This window comes from Lithobates pipiens, unplaced genomic scaffold (assembly GCF_037356315.1).
Source record: "Lithobates pipiens isolate NorthernLeopardFrog02 unplaced genomic scaffold, aLitPip1_a1.2 Scaffold_23, whole genome shotgun sequence".
Taxonomy (NCBI): Eukaryota; Metazoa; Chordata; class Amphibia; order Anura; family Ranidae; genus Lithobates; species Lithobates pipiens.
Window position 1 is genome coordinate 214,611,095 of NW_027507785.1, and position 16,450 is coordinate 214,627,544.

Consider the following 16,450-nt stretch of genomic DNA (forward strand, 5'->3'; position numbering starts at 1 on the left):
ACCCTCCTCTTCCCTGACTGACAATGCTGCTGTCCAAAGGTGTCTGCATGACAACTTCATCCCCCATCTACATCACCAACCTCATCCGCAGATATCACCCAAATCGTTCGCTCCTCAGAGGACCTCCTGCTTTCTAGCTCCCTTGTTACCTCCTGTCATGCTCGCCTTCAAGACTTCTCCAGAGCCTCTCCCATCCTCTGGAACTCCCTGCCCTGGTCTGTCCGATCAGCCCCTACCCTGTACACCATTAGGAGTTCCCTAAACTCATTTATCCAGGGAAGCCTATCCCACACCCATCTAACTGTCCCCGAGCCACCCCCATCAAATCATTCTCTGCAGCTATTGCCTTTTGTACCACCACCCCCTCCCTTTAGAATGTAAGCTCTACGAGCAGGGCCCTCCTGTACCTTTTTGTATTGTACTGTAATTTTGTTGTCCCCCCCCCCCCCCCTCTATACATTGTATAGTGCTCCGTAAACTGTTGGCGCTATATAAATCGTGAATAATAATAAAACTTCATCCAGAATGCAGACATCCTAAAACAGAAAATGTGTTACTGGCTGAATCCACTGTGGCCACAACAGCTAAGGATTGGTAAACTGTAATTATATCACATTTTTATTTTTGGGGTTGGCACAATTTTTAAATCCATCCAAATCTTGTGTGTCTAACACTACCCCTATCCCAGATTGATAATGCTGCGGTCCAAAGGTGCCCGTTGCTCATCCATCCATTGTGGAGATACTGTAAGACAGGAAGTTATTTGGTAGATTAACAGGGAAAAATCCTAAAAAAAAAAAAAAAAAAAAAAAGGGCGGGGGTGGTGGAAAAAGCCACCAGATGAAATTATTGGTATGCAGTATTAGGGCTGGGGGAAAAAAATCTATTTTAATCTTGAATCGAGTTGAGTTCAAATCGATTCAGATTTTTATATATTTTTTTTTCCCTTCAGAGTTTCCGTAGCAGGGGGCGTGTCCGCAGGCCCGTCGCAACATTACAGGCAAAACTAGCGGCTTTGCAGAGCGCACAGAGGACACGGGAGGCTGTATTCCTGCTCTAGCCAGCAGTGAGAGGGCGGTGCCAGGAGCTCCACTGGTGTGCTGACTCCGCCCCGTGTAGCCTGTATGCTCAGAAAAGAATGGCTGCAGTTAAAGCAGTGGAGCTCCCGGCCCCGCCCCCTCTATACTGGCTGGGGAATACAGAGGTCCGTGGGCAGGGCCAGAAGCTCTGCCACGCCCACTCCGATCGCTCTAACTACAGCCGCTCTGTTCCAAGTGGAGCCCCCGCCCCCTCTCTGATAGCGCCCGAATACAGCCTCCTGTGTCCTCTGTGCAGTGCACTCTGCAAAGCTGTCTTTGGGGTCCCAACTCACAGGTAATCTCGTGCAGTATGTCCGCCGTCTCTGCTAATCTCGTGCAGTATGTCCGCCGTCTCTGCTAATCTCCTGTAGTATTGTATTAATGTGCCACTTTACTTGCTCAATGACTTTTCAGTTAGAGAAAGAGTTTGCCTTTTGCATTTTTGTTTGTTGATGCACTTTAATATAATAATAATAAAAAAAACTATTCAAATCGTGAATTGAGTTTTTTATACTCGCCAGCCCTATGCAGTATTAGTACATTTTTGCTTTTGGGTTTAATATCGCTTTAAGTATGTTTAGCCCCTGCTGATGCTTTGTTTCACTAAATGAACAGCATTGCTTCAGAGTGATGTGAGTTTTCTTAACGTGATGCTGCTTGATGTCTTCCAGGCGACAAAGGATCCGGATCTGCATAGAGCTGCACATAGCTACCACACCTGTCCATAAAAAGGTGTGTATTCTTTTATCTGCGATCTGATGTTTCCTTGAAGAAGGCTGATGATATTTGCTCTACTAGGGGGAAAAGTGAATTTAACCATTGATTTATTTTTTTTATAGCATTGAGCTTTTATGTTTGGTACAACCGTCTCATTAGTATAACTTCTCAACAGTCCTCATGCAATTGCTCTAATGTAGGTAGGTATGAGTTCATTTTATATGATGGTGTCATTCTGCAACTGTCAGCTGAAAAAACTTCAGGGGATGGGTAGAAGAAGCCTGCCAGACATGGTCGTGTCTTCAAATAGACAAACTTTAGACAATGTTTAGGCCATTTCCACATGGACATAATTTAAAGGGGTTGTAAAGGTAAATATTTTTTGACCTTAATGCATTCTATGCATTAAGGTGAAAAAACATCTGACAGTTCCGACGCGCCCAGTCCCCTCCGTTTTTGCTTACCTGACCCCTCGATAGTCCTGCGCGTTCGCCCCCGACGTCCTCTTCGCCGCTCAGCCTGGCCGCTGATTGGCTGGAGTGGATGGATTGAAAGCAGTGCAGCCATTGGCTTGGGCTGCTGTCAATTACATCCAATGATGCAACGCACCAGGGCCGGGGCTGTGTGATGCAGCCAGCGGCTATAGCTATAGCCGCTGGCTGTATCACAGGAGTGCGCCTGCAGGTGCTTCCCACCATGCGAGGGAGCTCCCATGAACGTGAGAAGTACCTACGGGAGGAAGCAGAGACAGCCGCCGAGGGACCCCAGAGGAGCAGGTTCGGGGCCACTCTGCAAAACGAGCTGCACAGTGGAGGTAAGTATAATAATAAAAAAAAAAAATTACTTTACAATCCCTTTAATGATGTTAATACTCAGGATTGTGTTAACAGATCCTGAGTAAAATGTTTTTTTAATCTTGCGTAGGCAGTGGCTGTAGTGGTGGGTTAAAGTGATTTGTAAAGTCTTGTGTGGGTTTTTTTTTTTTTCTCTAAAAATAACAAACCTATTATACTTGCCTGCTCTGTTGCAGTGGATTTGAACAGAGCAGCACGGATCCTCCTCTTCTCAGGTCCCTCTTCTGTACTCCTGGCCCCTCCCTCCTGTTGAGTTCCCCACAGTAAGCAGCTTGCCCGGCAGACCAGCCCCTCTCTTCTGACTGGCTAGCTGACTTTAACAGCAGTGGCAGCCAATGGTGCCGCTGCTGTCTCAGCCAATCCAGAGGAAGAGTCTTGGACGGCCAAGACACTTGTGGACATCACTGGACAGAGATGGAGCTCAGATAAGTATTAGCGGGCTGAGGGGGGCTGCTACACACAGAAGGCTTTTATCTTGATGCGTTAAGATAAAAAAAACTTCTGACTTTAGAACCCCTTTAAGGCTCCAGCCCTTGCTGCTCATGGTGACAGGCTTGAGACCCACTACAGTAGGTAAAGGGGAAAAAAAAGTATGAATATAAAGGTATAAAAAGACATTGTGTATGCATATTAGAGATGTACCGAAATTTCACAACCAAAAAAATGGGCGTAAATGGTGTTTTCGGTATTATGCTGATAGAGGAAAAAGGTGCCAAACCTTATGGAAAAACATAACATGGGTGCATTGTTCATGCATTATTCCTGTGTTTTTAATGCATTTCAACGGGAAGGTGCGATTTATTTTTATTTATTTTTTTGACCAAAAAATGCAGCAAGCAGGATTTTTAACACGACAATGGAAGCGCAATGGACCGGTGTGAAGAAATTCAGACTCCTTTCACACTGAGGCAGTTTTCAGGTGTTTTAATGCTAGAAATCGCCTCTAAATAGCACCTGAAAACTGCCTCCCATTCATTTTGGTGTGTCTTTTTTCTCACTGGCACGGTCCGCTTGCATGATGTTAGGAAAAGTCCTGCAAGCAGCATATTGGGGCGGTTTGGGAGCGCTGTATTTAGTACTCCCGAAACTCCCTGCCCACTGAAAAGTGCTTCGAAAGCGCAACAACATGGACGCTATTGACCCCTTCTTTGGGGTGAAAAGCGCCGCTAAAATGAGCAGCGCTTTAGCATGAACGTGTCCACGTCCCCAGTGTGAAAGGGGTCTCTTAGAATTTAAAAGGATGCATTTTCCTTGAGCTTTTTTTTTTTTTTTTTTTTTGCACAAAAGTTGCTGACAATAAATTCATATTAATTTAACTTCATGATATTAATTAAAAAATCAAATAGAATATATATTTTAATTTTTAAAAACATTTTTTTAATTGGCTTGAGTGCAGTAATTAATGTGCATACATGGATTTATACATGCGTATTCACTCATATATTGCAACATTGGCAATGAAGAAGAGCTTTACAAGTGTATATGCATTAGGAGGTGAAAATTCTGAAATTTTGGTGTCGAAACCGAAAATTCAGGATGCACTTGACCGAGACCGAAAAGGACATTTACATTTTTTATATATATTTCTCATGCCGATGGCCGATATTCTGTACATTTAAAAAAAAAAAAAAAATGTACTTTTTTTTTTTTTCCTTTTAGCACTGTTGTAAACATCCCTTGTGACTGTAATGGGCACTGGCAGTGACAGGTACTCTTTATGGAGGAATCGGGGATGATGCAGGCATGCCTCACCCCTTGAAGTAATTTCGGGTATGTTTGTGACCGCTAATTCAAAAAAGATGAATATCGGTCTCGCCAATAATCGATTGATCCCTGGTACTAATTGCTGTATTACTGATCTATCTTTATGTATCTGTGCGCGTTGTTTCATTTACTCCTGTGTGCAAGAGGCCTTAATCGAATAAAGTATTTTTTATTTTTTTTTTCTTATGGAAAAAATTTAGATCACATAAACTCAAGCTGCCCGTTGTAAATGCCATTAGTGTCACTAGTAGTTTGTCCCAATCCCTGTAACTGTTACTATTGCTGGACACTATGGGCTGTATGTAAAAGTGAGGCAAAATGAAAGGCCTATGAAATAATAATAAAAAAAAAGCCTATTGTGACTCATTTCATTGAGTTTAACACCCGTCATGTTTTTATTGCTGTCCCATCCCTGCCCCATTTGAGACATTTACTGCCTCTGGTTGTCCTGTTTGCTGTTATAACAGAGCGGAAAAAAAAATCCAATTTTGTTTCGACTAAGGATTCCATCACTTTGGAAGTATTTCCTCTTCCCTCCAGGTTTGGCTATGGGACAGGAAGGGAAGGGAACTCTCCCAAATGGAAGAAAGATGGCAAAAAAAATAAAAAGGTGTTTGAATTTGCCTGGGTTCACACTTGTGTGTGTGTGGGTTTTGTTTTTCTATCTCCTACTTTATCCACCTTTTAGGTTATCCTTGAAAAGCCATCTGTTATAGAGAAGGCTATCCTGACTTCACCTAACAAATATACGTTTTTTTTTTGTTTGTTTTTTTTCAGCTCTTCCTCAACAGTAGATAACTTTTTTTTTTTTTATCACTTGACCCTCCCTTTTTGGATTGTAAGCTCTAACAAGCAGGGCCCTCTGATTCCTCCTGTATTGTAACTGTACTGTCTACCCTCACGTTGTAAAGCTCTGTGGAAACTGTTGGCACTATAAAAAAAAAAAATCCTGTATAATGTCCTGCCGCCTACAAGAGGATTGGACACAGGTAAAAAAAACAAAAGTAGGCCAACTAAGATCTCGATGCCTCAGTTTTTGCTGCATCTTAGGAGGATGATCCCCCTGATCATAAAGTTCAGAAATTCCGTATGGAATCTGAGAATTCAGCCTGGGTACCCTGCCTTCCTGGCTTCTGTGGACTTCAAGGATGCACATGTCACCATGTTTCTGCCACCAGTTTGGATGGATCCTGAATTATCAGAACTCATCGCTTTGAGCATCTGCCGATAGTCCCAGACACAGCTCAAGCCTGAGCTTTTCTCCCCCAGAATAAATGGTAAACTCTTCACTTCCAGGCTTGTGCTCTTCAGTCCATGAGTCACCCAGCTGTCTTTTGCATGAGAGTCCTGGGTCTAATAGTAGTAGTCTCTTCAGAGTAGAGTTGCACGATTTTCTCCAAAATGAGACTCAATTTTTTTTTTACTTAGAATAAAAAGATCACGAATCTCGCAACGTAATTTTTTTTTAAAACTTTGTTTTTAGTTGTGTAAAGTGTACTTTTGATTCTTTAATAATTGAACAAAAAAGAATTAAAAAGATCACGATTCTCATGATGTAAAATCTGTCACATTATAAAAAAGATTTTACTAACTTTACTGTTTTTCTTTTTTTTCATTAAAGTTGACCTCCACCCTAAAGTGGAAGGTCTGCTGATCTGAACCCCCCCTCCTGTGCCACAATTGGCACCTTTCAGGGGGGAGGAGGGAGCAGATGCCTGTATAATCCATGTATCTGCACCCACTTCCGGGACAAGCTAGCCGCAGATGCCCCCTCCCCCGTTGTGTTCTGGGAAACATACAGTTCCCAGGACACAACGGGGGCCAGTGAAGACGCGCAAGCGCAGTAGGGATCCGGGCAGTGAAGCCGCAATGCTTCACTTCCCGATTTTCCTGACAGGATGGAGGCGGGGGCAGCCGAGAGATGAGCGATTGCTCGTCATCTGCTGCCGACATCGCTGGACCCTGGAACAGGTAACTGTCCATTTATGAAGTCAGCAGCTGCAGTATGTGTAGCTGCTGACTTTTTAAAAAAAAAATTTTTTCTTTTTTAGGTGCAGCTCCTCTTTAAAGTCATCATTATTTCGTTGACAAATTGTTACAATGTTTATACTTGTTCAACTGTTACAGATGTTTTGATTCTTGGCAGACTGCCCTGTTTTTCTCTTCCTTTCTTTTGAGGGCTGTGGCTTCAGAAGAGCAGAGAGCATTCTTTGCATAGAAAGAATTGTGAAACACTTTAGTCAAGATAACAATTCTTGACGATTAATTGTGCAGCTCTAACACACACACACATCCCGTTCTCGTTCGGTCATCAATGATCGCGGGTGCCCGGCGGTCATTGCTCTCGCAGCAGCTCCGAGGACACGCTTCAGGCATGCGCGCCTCCAGCGGCTTCTTAAAGAGCCAACGTACAGCTACAATGGCTCGCAAAAGGGGAGCCAACTTGCTGCAGTATAACTGCAGCGACTGGTCCAAAAGTGGTTAAGAGGTGAGTTCAAACCCCTGACGTTCCAAGAGATCAGTTTTAGCACATTAGCCATATTCAGTCATATACAGCAGGGCTTGACAAATTTGCTTGGAATCTAAGAGCCAGCTAAAAAAGTTAGGAGCCAGCTTTTATTTATTTATTTTTTTTTGTTTTGTTTTTAACGACCGACAAAGCTATTTTACTTTTTGCACTAAAACATATCCAATAAATGTTGGCCAAACGCATTCTGCTATGTCTTTTTGGTATAAAAAAAAAACACAATAAGTTTTTATTATTATTATTATTATTATTATTATTGTTTGTGTGAAAGTTAGTTTACAGATTATGAATATATTATATATTGGAGTTTTCCTTCATTTTTTAATACTCGTAATGGTGGCGATCAGCAACTTAGAGCGGGACTACGATAGTGCGGCTACAATCTCACACTGGATCAGAACTAACTGCTATTGACATATCAAGTGACACTAATACAGGGCCAAGCAGGGAGATGACAATTAATACATTTTTAATTAAGAAAAAAATAAACAGTTTTTACTTAAATAAACCAGCCACCCCACACTCAATATTAGGCAAAAGACGCCTGCAATCACTTCCTTCTCTTCTCCACTTTGGGAAGGAGATGGGCAGGCAGGGGAAGCTCCATTAGCATTGCTTGTCTTGTCATACCAAGGACCGCCACAAAGATTCCAGAAGGAAGCATAGGACCACAGAAGGCCGCAAAAGCCACGGCCTCAATTACAGGCTGGCGCAGGCCAATGCGATTGCGCGCGGAGACGGGATGCCCCAGCTGTGCCGCCCCAGGTCGCTAATTCTAGTCGCAAATGCGACCTGGCACCCGGGGTTTGTCGAGCCCCGATATACAGCATAACAAAGGGATGATCCTGGGAAGATGCAATATAACATGTAAAACATTGTACGAGAGATACCGGTTTAAATGCACTGTAGCAACAGAAATGAATCTGCGATTGGAGCATAAAAAACGGCAACAGAAAAAAAAAACTAGAAATCCAGCCAGTCCCAACATCTAAAACGTGAGGGGGGCCAAAAAGGGGAAAAAAAACTGAAACCCACCCAGCTTAACCATCCCAGAAATAGTGAGCTTTGGTTCCCTAAACAAGAAAACAAAAACCTGTGGCCTTGCCGCCTAATGGAGTGGGGGAGGTAGTGGGTCCAGAGAGGCTCTCTAAGGTTGAAGGTTCCATCCGGCAGGATAGAACAGTAACCTGTATAAGAAGGTACAAACAGTAGTAGTCCTATAAGGCAAGGCAGGGGTTATATGCCTAGGTCATCGGTAGCCATGGAGTTTAGGAGGCAAAAGGAAGGATGGCGAGACCCACGGGTGCTCAAGATTGCTACAGGAGAGAGGAGTAGTGAGGCAAAGAGGATGAAAAACTGAGTACAGCATCGGTTGCATTGTCTAGGTTGTTTCCCAAAACGAGTGTCTATCCAGGCCAAAGTATCCTTTGGACAAGTGCAAAAGTGAGCTTTACCTTAATGGATGATCCGCAGCTTAGCAGGGAAGAGCATCGCATATGGCAAGTCCTCAGCGTGGATGTGGTCTTTCACCGCAGCAAAGGATATGTGCTGGCGTTGAACTTTAGCCAAGAAATACGTATATATGGAGATATTATTACTGTTAAACTTAAGTGGGCCCTTTTTGTCTAGCAAGGCGCAGGGTGGTGATTTTGTCTTGAAATTTTTGCAATAAGGGATTTTTGGGGGGCCCCTGAGGGAAGAGGACATGGGAGAGTACGATGTGCACGCTCAATCACGAAGGCATGGGACAGCACCTCCATCCCAAAAACATCTCGCAGCCAGGAGTGAAGGAACCTTTTAGGGCAAGCCCCCTCTGAATGCTCAGAGGACCACACAAAGCGGAGATTGTTCCTGCGAGAGCGGTTCTCTAAATCATCCATTGTGGCCTTGAGGGACACCAGCTCATCAGCAGCCGTACACACAGTGGCAGCTAAGTGGTGTACTATGTCCTCCCAGGGAGCTGATACATTCTTCCACCCCCTGTTCACTCCCTCATCTTGCTTCAGTAGAGAAAAATCAATCTGGATGTTTTCCATCTGAACTGTAAAGAAGCCCTTGCAGTCTTTTATCGCTAGCATGATTTCAGCCAGAGTAGGCTCCTCTGAGGAAGGGCCTGGAGAATTAGTCTCCTGAGCATGTAGGGGAGTCTAATGAAGTTAGAAGGTCAATCTGAGTATGGAACATAGCAGGCACTCGCCCCTGATATGGGGAGCTGTGCTGAGAATGGGAGAGGGCTGCAGAATGGCTTCAGGCTTGGCTGAGGGATCAGCACCATCTTGCCTGCGCTACTTTGCCACTTGTTCTGCCACTGACTGGGGCGTGGGTGGCCCATATTTATACACCATTATGCCTGCCTTGGGATCCTGCCATCTTTAGGAAGGATTCAATGCCTTTTGTGAAAGGATCGGACACAGGATGTCTGTGTAGAGCCAGATCTAAACAGCCACACTCATGGACTACAAGCCACGCCCCCTGACAGCTGTTTAGTTGAGGGATCCCACAGAGCTGTCAGTGGAGGGAGTGAGGTAGAGCAGCAGCATTCTCTGCACTAACCTGCAGCTTAGGGAAGAGGCAAAACTTGCAATGCTGAAAGGGGAATTGAAATAGAGGGTGGGGGGGGGGGGGGGGGGGGATACAAGACCAGCCATCCTTTACAAGCAGTGACCATTTTTTTAAAAAAAGGAATCTTGTGCGTTGAAACAGAGTTCCGCTGAATTGCAGCACTTCTCTGAATGCCATAATCAAAGTACAACATTATTAGAAGTACACATGCCTCTTGTATTTAGACATCATTTGTTAAGCTATAAAGCTAAACTCTGGGATTAAAACAAAAAATGCCTTTGCAGTGGATTCCCCCAACACTACCAGGGTTGAATGCTTGTTCAGTCTAAGGGGTAGAGGACAAGGCTGTAATACTTGCCTTATTCGTCACTCTCCCAGCTTTCTCTTCTCTCCGTTTGCTCTGGGTTGTGGGAGCCCTTCCAGTCCTCATTTACAATGTGGGACCCTTGGCCCTGCATTCTATTTGACATCAGAATGCAATCCCCAGGCAGACTGTGTTAAAGAGGCTTCAGGGGATCAGTCATACAGCTTAAAGTAAGGCTGCTGGAGTGAGGAAGAGGGTATTAAAGCATATTCTTCTACCCCTAGATTTAGGCCTGGTTCACACCTGTGTGTTTTTTAGGGCTTTTTGCAGAAACACACTCCAGTCCATTTAACCACTTTAGCCCCGGAAGGATTTACCCCCTTCCTGACCAGAGCAATTTTTGCGATTCGACACTGTGTTGCTTTAACTGACAATTGTGCGACGTGGCTCCCAAACAAAATTGAACTAATTTTTTCCCCACAAATAGAGCGTTCTTTTGGTGGTATTTGATCACCTCTGTGGTTTTTATTTTTTGCACTAAAAACAAAAAAAGCAACAACTTTTTGCTATAATATCCCCCAAAAATCTATATAAAAAAAAGTTTTTCCTCAGTTTAGGCCGATATGTATTCTACATATTTTTGGTTAAAAAAAATTGCAATAAGTGTCTGGTTTGCTCAAAAGTTATAGCGTCTACAAAATAGGGGATAGTTTTTTATGGCATTTTTATTTTCAGGGGACACAGAACCATAGTACTTACTATTTGGGTTATAGGGCCACTGATAGGTGATAGACACTGGCACGCCCTAAGGCAAGAAGTGTACTCCCTATATAACCCCTCCCACTACTGGGAGTTCTCAGTTTTTTTTTTTTTTTTTTTTTGCCAGTGTCTAAGGTGTTGGTCACGAGTAAAGATGTACTGTGCTGAGCTCCACTGGAAGCTTCCCTGCTGGGGCTAGCCATGCTGACCAGATCCGTTCTGATGTCCTTTCATGGGCTAAATGGATGGTACCCGGGCCTCGTGTCCGAAGAAACAAGGTTTTGCTTGCAAACTCTTCTCTTTAGAGAGCTGGACCCTGGGATCCAGTACTTTTTTGGTAGTAAGGCCATAAAGTTTTTACTGGCAGAGTGCTGTCGCAGGTCCAGGATTGTGGGTAACCTGAGATACTCCTGTTCCTGAAGGTTTCTTAAAGGTCTCGGAGCTCACTGTGAAGGGTGATGACGGGTTTTTATCTCAGATAACCCTGCTGCGAGGAAAAAGGTAAGGGAGATTTTCTCAGGAATTTCTCCTTCTATGTATAATGCTGTCATGCCTATGTGTCACCTATGGGGGGCCGTATTGAGCACTCGCCGACCTGATGCTGGAAACGGCACAGAAGCCTTCATTTCTCCCTCTCCTCTGGCCACAACAGATCCTCCGGTAAGAAAGGAGTCTGGGTCTCCTCCTGTGCTCCAATATTGATCCTTTTCCCCTTCGGGGATTGATATAAGAGCAGTTTCCTTTAAAAAAAAAAAAAATAAAAAGACAGCGCGCTCAGCGGAGGATTTACCCCACTCCCCCGCTGCCATGTCTGCTGTTTTTACAGGGCACCTGAGCCGCCGCTCGTGCAGGAAAACACTTTACTTTGAAAGGAAAGGGGACGTGGCTAATGGCGTCAGACGCCGGCCACACATAGAGGAAGTGTTTTAAGCGTTGTGTATGTTTAGCTGCTGCTGGCTGTGGAGGGACACATGAGGAGGATGGCTGGTTCTGGTTAGTGACATAGGCATTTTCCTTTGACACATTATACTTTACCAGGCTAGGATTAATAGCAGCTAATGGCGCTGGACTATAGCCTAGCAGTGTACATTCTTTTGCTGGTAGTGCCTTTTGCTTTATGCTTCAGGCTATGAATGGTAATGGGACCAGAAACTCCTCTAAAGGGGTCAGTGGTTTTCACTATAAACAAAATCCATTTTGGTCAGATTGAGCCGTCGGGGGAAACTGTTGTTGCATAAACACTTCAGTGCCTGTATATATCATACAAGAGGTTTTTTCTTCTACCATTTGTAATTTGGAAAGAAGATTGATGCTATGTCTATCCATAGTGGGGCTAAACATAGATTCCCATCTTGTACTCAGGACCCTCTTATTGAGGTGCAGGATGCTGGGGATCAGGTAGATCTTCCCAAATATTTGGAAGATACTTATTGATCCTAATATGGAAGGAGTAGCATCACAAGACAGGTTTCTTGTGTACTCCTTTACTCAACCTTTTTGCTGCCTGCAGCACAGGCTCTTGAGGAACCTACCTCTAATTGGGTTCATTAGAACCTCCCCCATCTGGGGATGTTTTTTCCTATTCATGCATGGCTAAAAAAGCTTATGTATTCTGAATGGGAACATCCGGATAAACAATATTATCCTCCCAAGAAATTCTCCATCCTATGGAAGAGTATTTCTATGAAGAAAATGGGGGGGTTCCAGCAATTGATGCTGCAATCGCCTCAGTGAGCAAGAGTCTCACATGTCCGGTTGGAACTTCTTTCTAAAAACAATGTCTTTAGCAAGTTCAGTAGCACTGCAATTGGTGTATCTCAGCCCATTAAGGAACAGTTTGTGGAGATTCTGCCTGATCAGCAGGCCCAGCAATGGGCTGGTGTATCAGCATCTACTGTGAAATAGTGCGCCTATGAAAGACTCTATTGTTTAAGCCTCATGGCTTATGCTTGGACTAGTGCATTCTCGCAGAGTTCTGTGGCTGAAAAATTGGTCAGCCGAAGCAATGTGTAAAAAGACAGTTTTATCTTTCATGGTGAATGGCTATTTACAGACAATCTGGATAAGTGCATCCAAAGGACCTCTAATGCAGCAGTCATCAACCCTGTCCTCAGGGCCCACCTACAGGCCAGGTTTTATGCATTACCTTGGGGAGATGCAGACTAGAATACTGCAGTCACTGAGCAGCAAATGATATCACCTGTGATTTATTTCAGTTATCTTGCAATCCTGGAGTGTTGGTGGGCCCTGAGGACAGGGTTGATGACCACTGCTCTAATGGGAAAAGCTCTCTTTTACCAGTAAAGAAGTTAAAATATTTCTCCTTTAATCGTGCTGCCTCTCCTGTGCCAGGGACATCAGCCTCTAAGTCCCCAAGGGCAGCACCAGAATCAGAAGAGATCTTGGGACAGAGCCCACAAAGTAGAATGCTAAAGCCTCCTCATTAAGGGGCGCCCCGCTCATGGGGGAAAGGCTCCTGCAATTCTCAAGATCTGGCAGGAACAATTTTAAGACAGATGGGTGGCTTCTGCAGTTTTTTTTTTCTCTAGGTTACGACTAGATTTCCGAGAGTTTCAGTCTCCTTGTTTTTTTCTAAGGGAAAATGTTCCAAAGGAGCCAGAGAAAAATTAAGTCTCTTTCTGGCTCTGGATCATCTATTATCCCAGTTGGTGATATCAGAGGTTCCCTTAGTGGAACAGGACACAAGGTTTGGTTCAAACCCTTTACGGTTCCATAACCAAAGGGTGAGGTAAGACCCATTCTAGATCTCAAAGATCTGAATCGCCACTTAAACATCCGATCCTTTCGCACAATCCGATCGGTTGTGTTCATCCTGCAAGGAGGGGAGTTTTTGGCTTTTATCGATAATGCATATCTCCATGTGCCAAATTTTCCCGCTCACCAGACATTTCTGCACTTTGAAATATAAAATCATCATTTCAGTTGTGGCCCTGCCATTCGGTTTAGCCACAGCACCACGGGTGTTCTGAAAGATTCTGGCACCTCTTTAGCCAGTTTAAGGGCTCAAGGCATAACGGTCCTAGCCTATTTAGACGAACTACCTTTAATAGATCATTCAGTCTCAGGTCTAAACCAGAGTCTGATCACAGCTGTAACTACCTGGAATCTCTGGGTTGGATACTCAACCTAGGAAAATCCTCCTAAAAACCATCAAGGAGATTACAGTACTTGGGGCTGGTTATAGATACCGTACAGAAGGTATTCTTACCCCAGACAAGAATCGGTTCCATTGTAGGACTAATTCAACTTATCAAAACAAAGAAAAATCCTTCCATTTGGCTGTGCATGAGATTGTTAGGGGAAATGGTGGCCTCCTTCGAGGCCGTCCCTTGCGTGCAGTTTTCTTACTCAAAAACTGCTTCAAAGCACCATCCTGTCGGTCTGTAATAAAAAGATTCAGGCATTGGTTTTTTCCAATACGCTTGGCTCCCAACGTAAGTCAGAGCCTAAATTGGTGGTTGATATCCACCAAAAGGGAAAATCTTTTCTACCTGTATCCTGGAAAGTGTTAACAGATGACAGCGTTCTAGGCTGGGGAGCAGCCCTGGAAGATTCTGTCCAGGGGAGATGGTCCAGGTTAGAGGACCTTGCCTATCAACATTTTGGAAGATTCGGGTAGTACGTCTGGCCCTAGAATCTGGGACGGTCAGACTACGGGACTGTCCTGTCAGGTTTCAGTGTGACAAGGCCACGGCGGTGGCTTACGTCAATCACCAGGGGGGCACGAGAAGTCGTGCAGCCCAAAGAGGTGAATAATGTTCTAGCTTGGGCAGAACACAACATTCCTTGCCTATCCGCAATTTTCATTTCAGAAATAGAGAATTGGCAGGAGGAATACTTGAGTCACCAACAATTTCTTTCTGGGAGAATGGTCTCTTCCTAGCGATATGTCAGAGATGGTGTATTCCAGACATGGACCTATTTGCGTTCAGATTCAACAACAAAGTTGACAACTTTGTGTTTAAATATTTTTATTTTGTTTTCCACATTTACAAAAGACCGTAAAAAATATTTCTTATACATACTATTACAAATCACTTTGTTTAACCACTTGACCACTGGGCACTTAAACACCCTTAACCAGACCAATTTTCAGCTTTCGGTGCTCTCACATTTTGAATGACAATTACTCAGTCATGCAACACTGGACCTATATGAAATTTTTGTCCTTTTTTTTCACACAAATAGAGCTTTCTTTTGGTGGTATTTAATCACTGCTCGGTTTTTTATTTTTTGTGCTATAAAAGAAAAAATACAGAAAATTCTGTAAAAAAAAAAAAAAAAAAAAATATTTTCTTTCTGTTATAAAATTTAGCAGATTAGTAATTTTTTTTCTTCATAAATTTTGGCCAAAATTTATACTACTACATATTTTTACCAAATATAAGTACAAATTGGTGGATATTATTTGGTCTTTGTGAAAGTTATAGAGTCCACAAGCTATGGTGCCAATATCTGAAAATTGATCACACCTGAAGTACTGACGGCCCATTTCAATTCTTGAGACCCTAACATGCCATTTATTTAGTAAGAGGCATGATGAGTTTTTTTGAAGTTGTCATTTTTTTCCCACAATTCTTTGAAAAATCAAGATTTTTTTTACTTCACAAAATTGTCATTATCCGTTTATTTCTCACACACAGCATATGCATACCACAAATTATACCCCAAAACACATTCTGCTATTACTCCCGAGTACGGCGATACCACATGTGTGAGACTTTTACAGTGTGGCCACATACAGAGGCCCAACATGTACACAGCGCCATCAGATGTTCTGGAACACGCAGAATAATTCCGACATTTCTCTCCTACATGTAAAAATCATCATTTATTTGCTAGAAAATTACAAAGAATCCCAAAACATTATATATGTTTTTTTAGCAAACACCCTGGAGAATACAATGGTGGTCGTTGCAACTTTTTATCTCGCACGGTATTTGCGCAGCAATTTTTCGAATGCTTTTTTTTGGAAAAAAAAAAACAGTTTTGTGCTTAAAAAAAACAAAAAAACAGTAAAGTTAAACAGTAAACATGTCACTCTTCAAAATTGCACACGCTCTTGGAATGGCGCCAAACATCTCTACTTAAAAATCCCCAAAGGCGACTATTTAATTTTTTTTTACTTTTAACCATTGCTCTCGCTCTAACGTTCGCAGCGATACCTCACATGTGTGGTTTGAACACCGTTTTCATATGTGGACGGGACTTACGTATGCGTTCGCTTCTGCATGCGAGCACATGGGGACATTTTACTTTATTTTAGTTTGACATTTTTTTTTTTCCCCAAAAATAATTTTTTTGATCACTTTTATTCCTATTACAAGGAATGTAAACATCCCTTGTAATAGGAATATGGCATGACAGGTCCTCTTTACAGTGAGATATGGGGTCAATAAGACCCCACATCTCACCTCTAAGCTGGGAAGCCTGAGAGAAAAAAAAAAAAAAAAGATTCTGGCTTTGATCGTATTGGCGAGTCGGTAGAAGCACCGGAGGGGGGGGGGGGGTGTCTATGGCTGGGTATTGCAGGGTATCACCGACTATGGCCGGGTATCTCAGAGTATGGCATTGCAGGGTATTGGCGGGTGTTGCAGGGTATTGGCGGGTGTTGCAGAGCGTTGAAGGGTAATGGTAGGGAATTGAGGGGTTAAATTCGGTGAGCAGCGATGTGGGCACTGCAGATGCAGCCCACAGCGCTGCGGACACCGATCTCTTCCCCCTCCGCTGTACCGATCGGTACAGAGAGGGGGAGGGAGGAACCGGCGTCATAACATGACACCGGTTTGTTTACAAGTGATCACTCCGTCATTTGACGGAGCGATCACCTGGTAAACGGCCGCGATGAGCCCCCCAGAGGGCG

The 16,450-nt window shown here is 43.6% G+C and overlaps 1 protein-coding gene across 2 annotated transcripts in view; it reads left to right on the forward strand.

Moving 5' to 3' along the window:
- The window catches only part of SASS6 (SAS-6 centriolar assembly protein), a 131,261-nt gene that overhangs the window by 2,284 nt on the left and 112,527 nt on the right, over positions 1 to 16,450 (forward strand). For both annotated transcript variants that reach the window (XM_077452833.1, XM_077452832.1), the window contains one exon: positions 1,751 to 1,811. In XM_077452833.1, the coding sequence (XP_077308959.1) occupies positions 1,751 to 1,811 (61 nt within the window). The remainder of the gene's footprint in view (positions 1 to 1,750; positions 1,812 to 16,450) is intronic.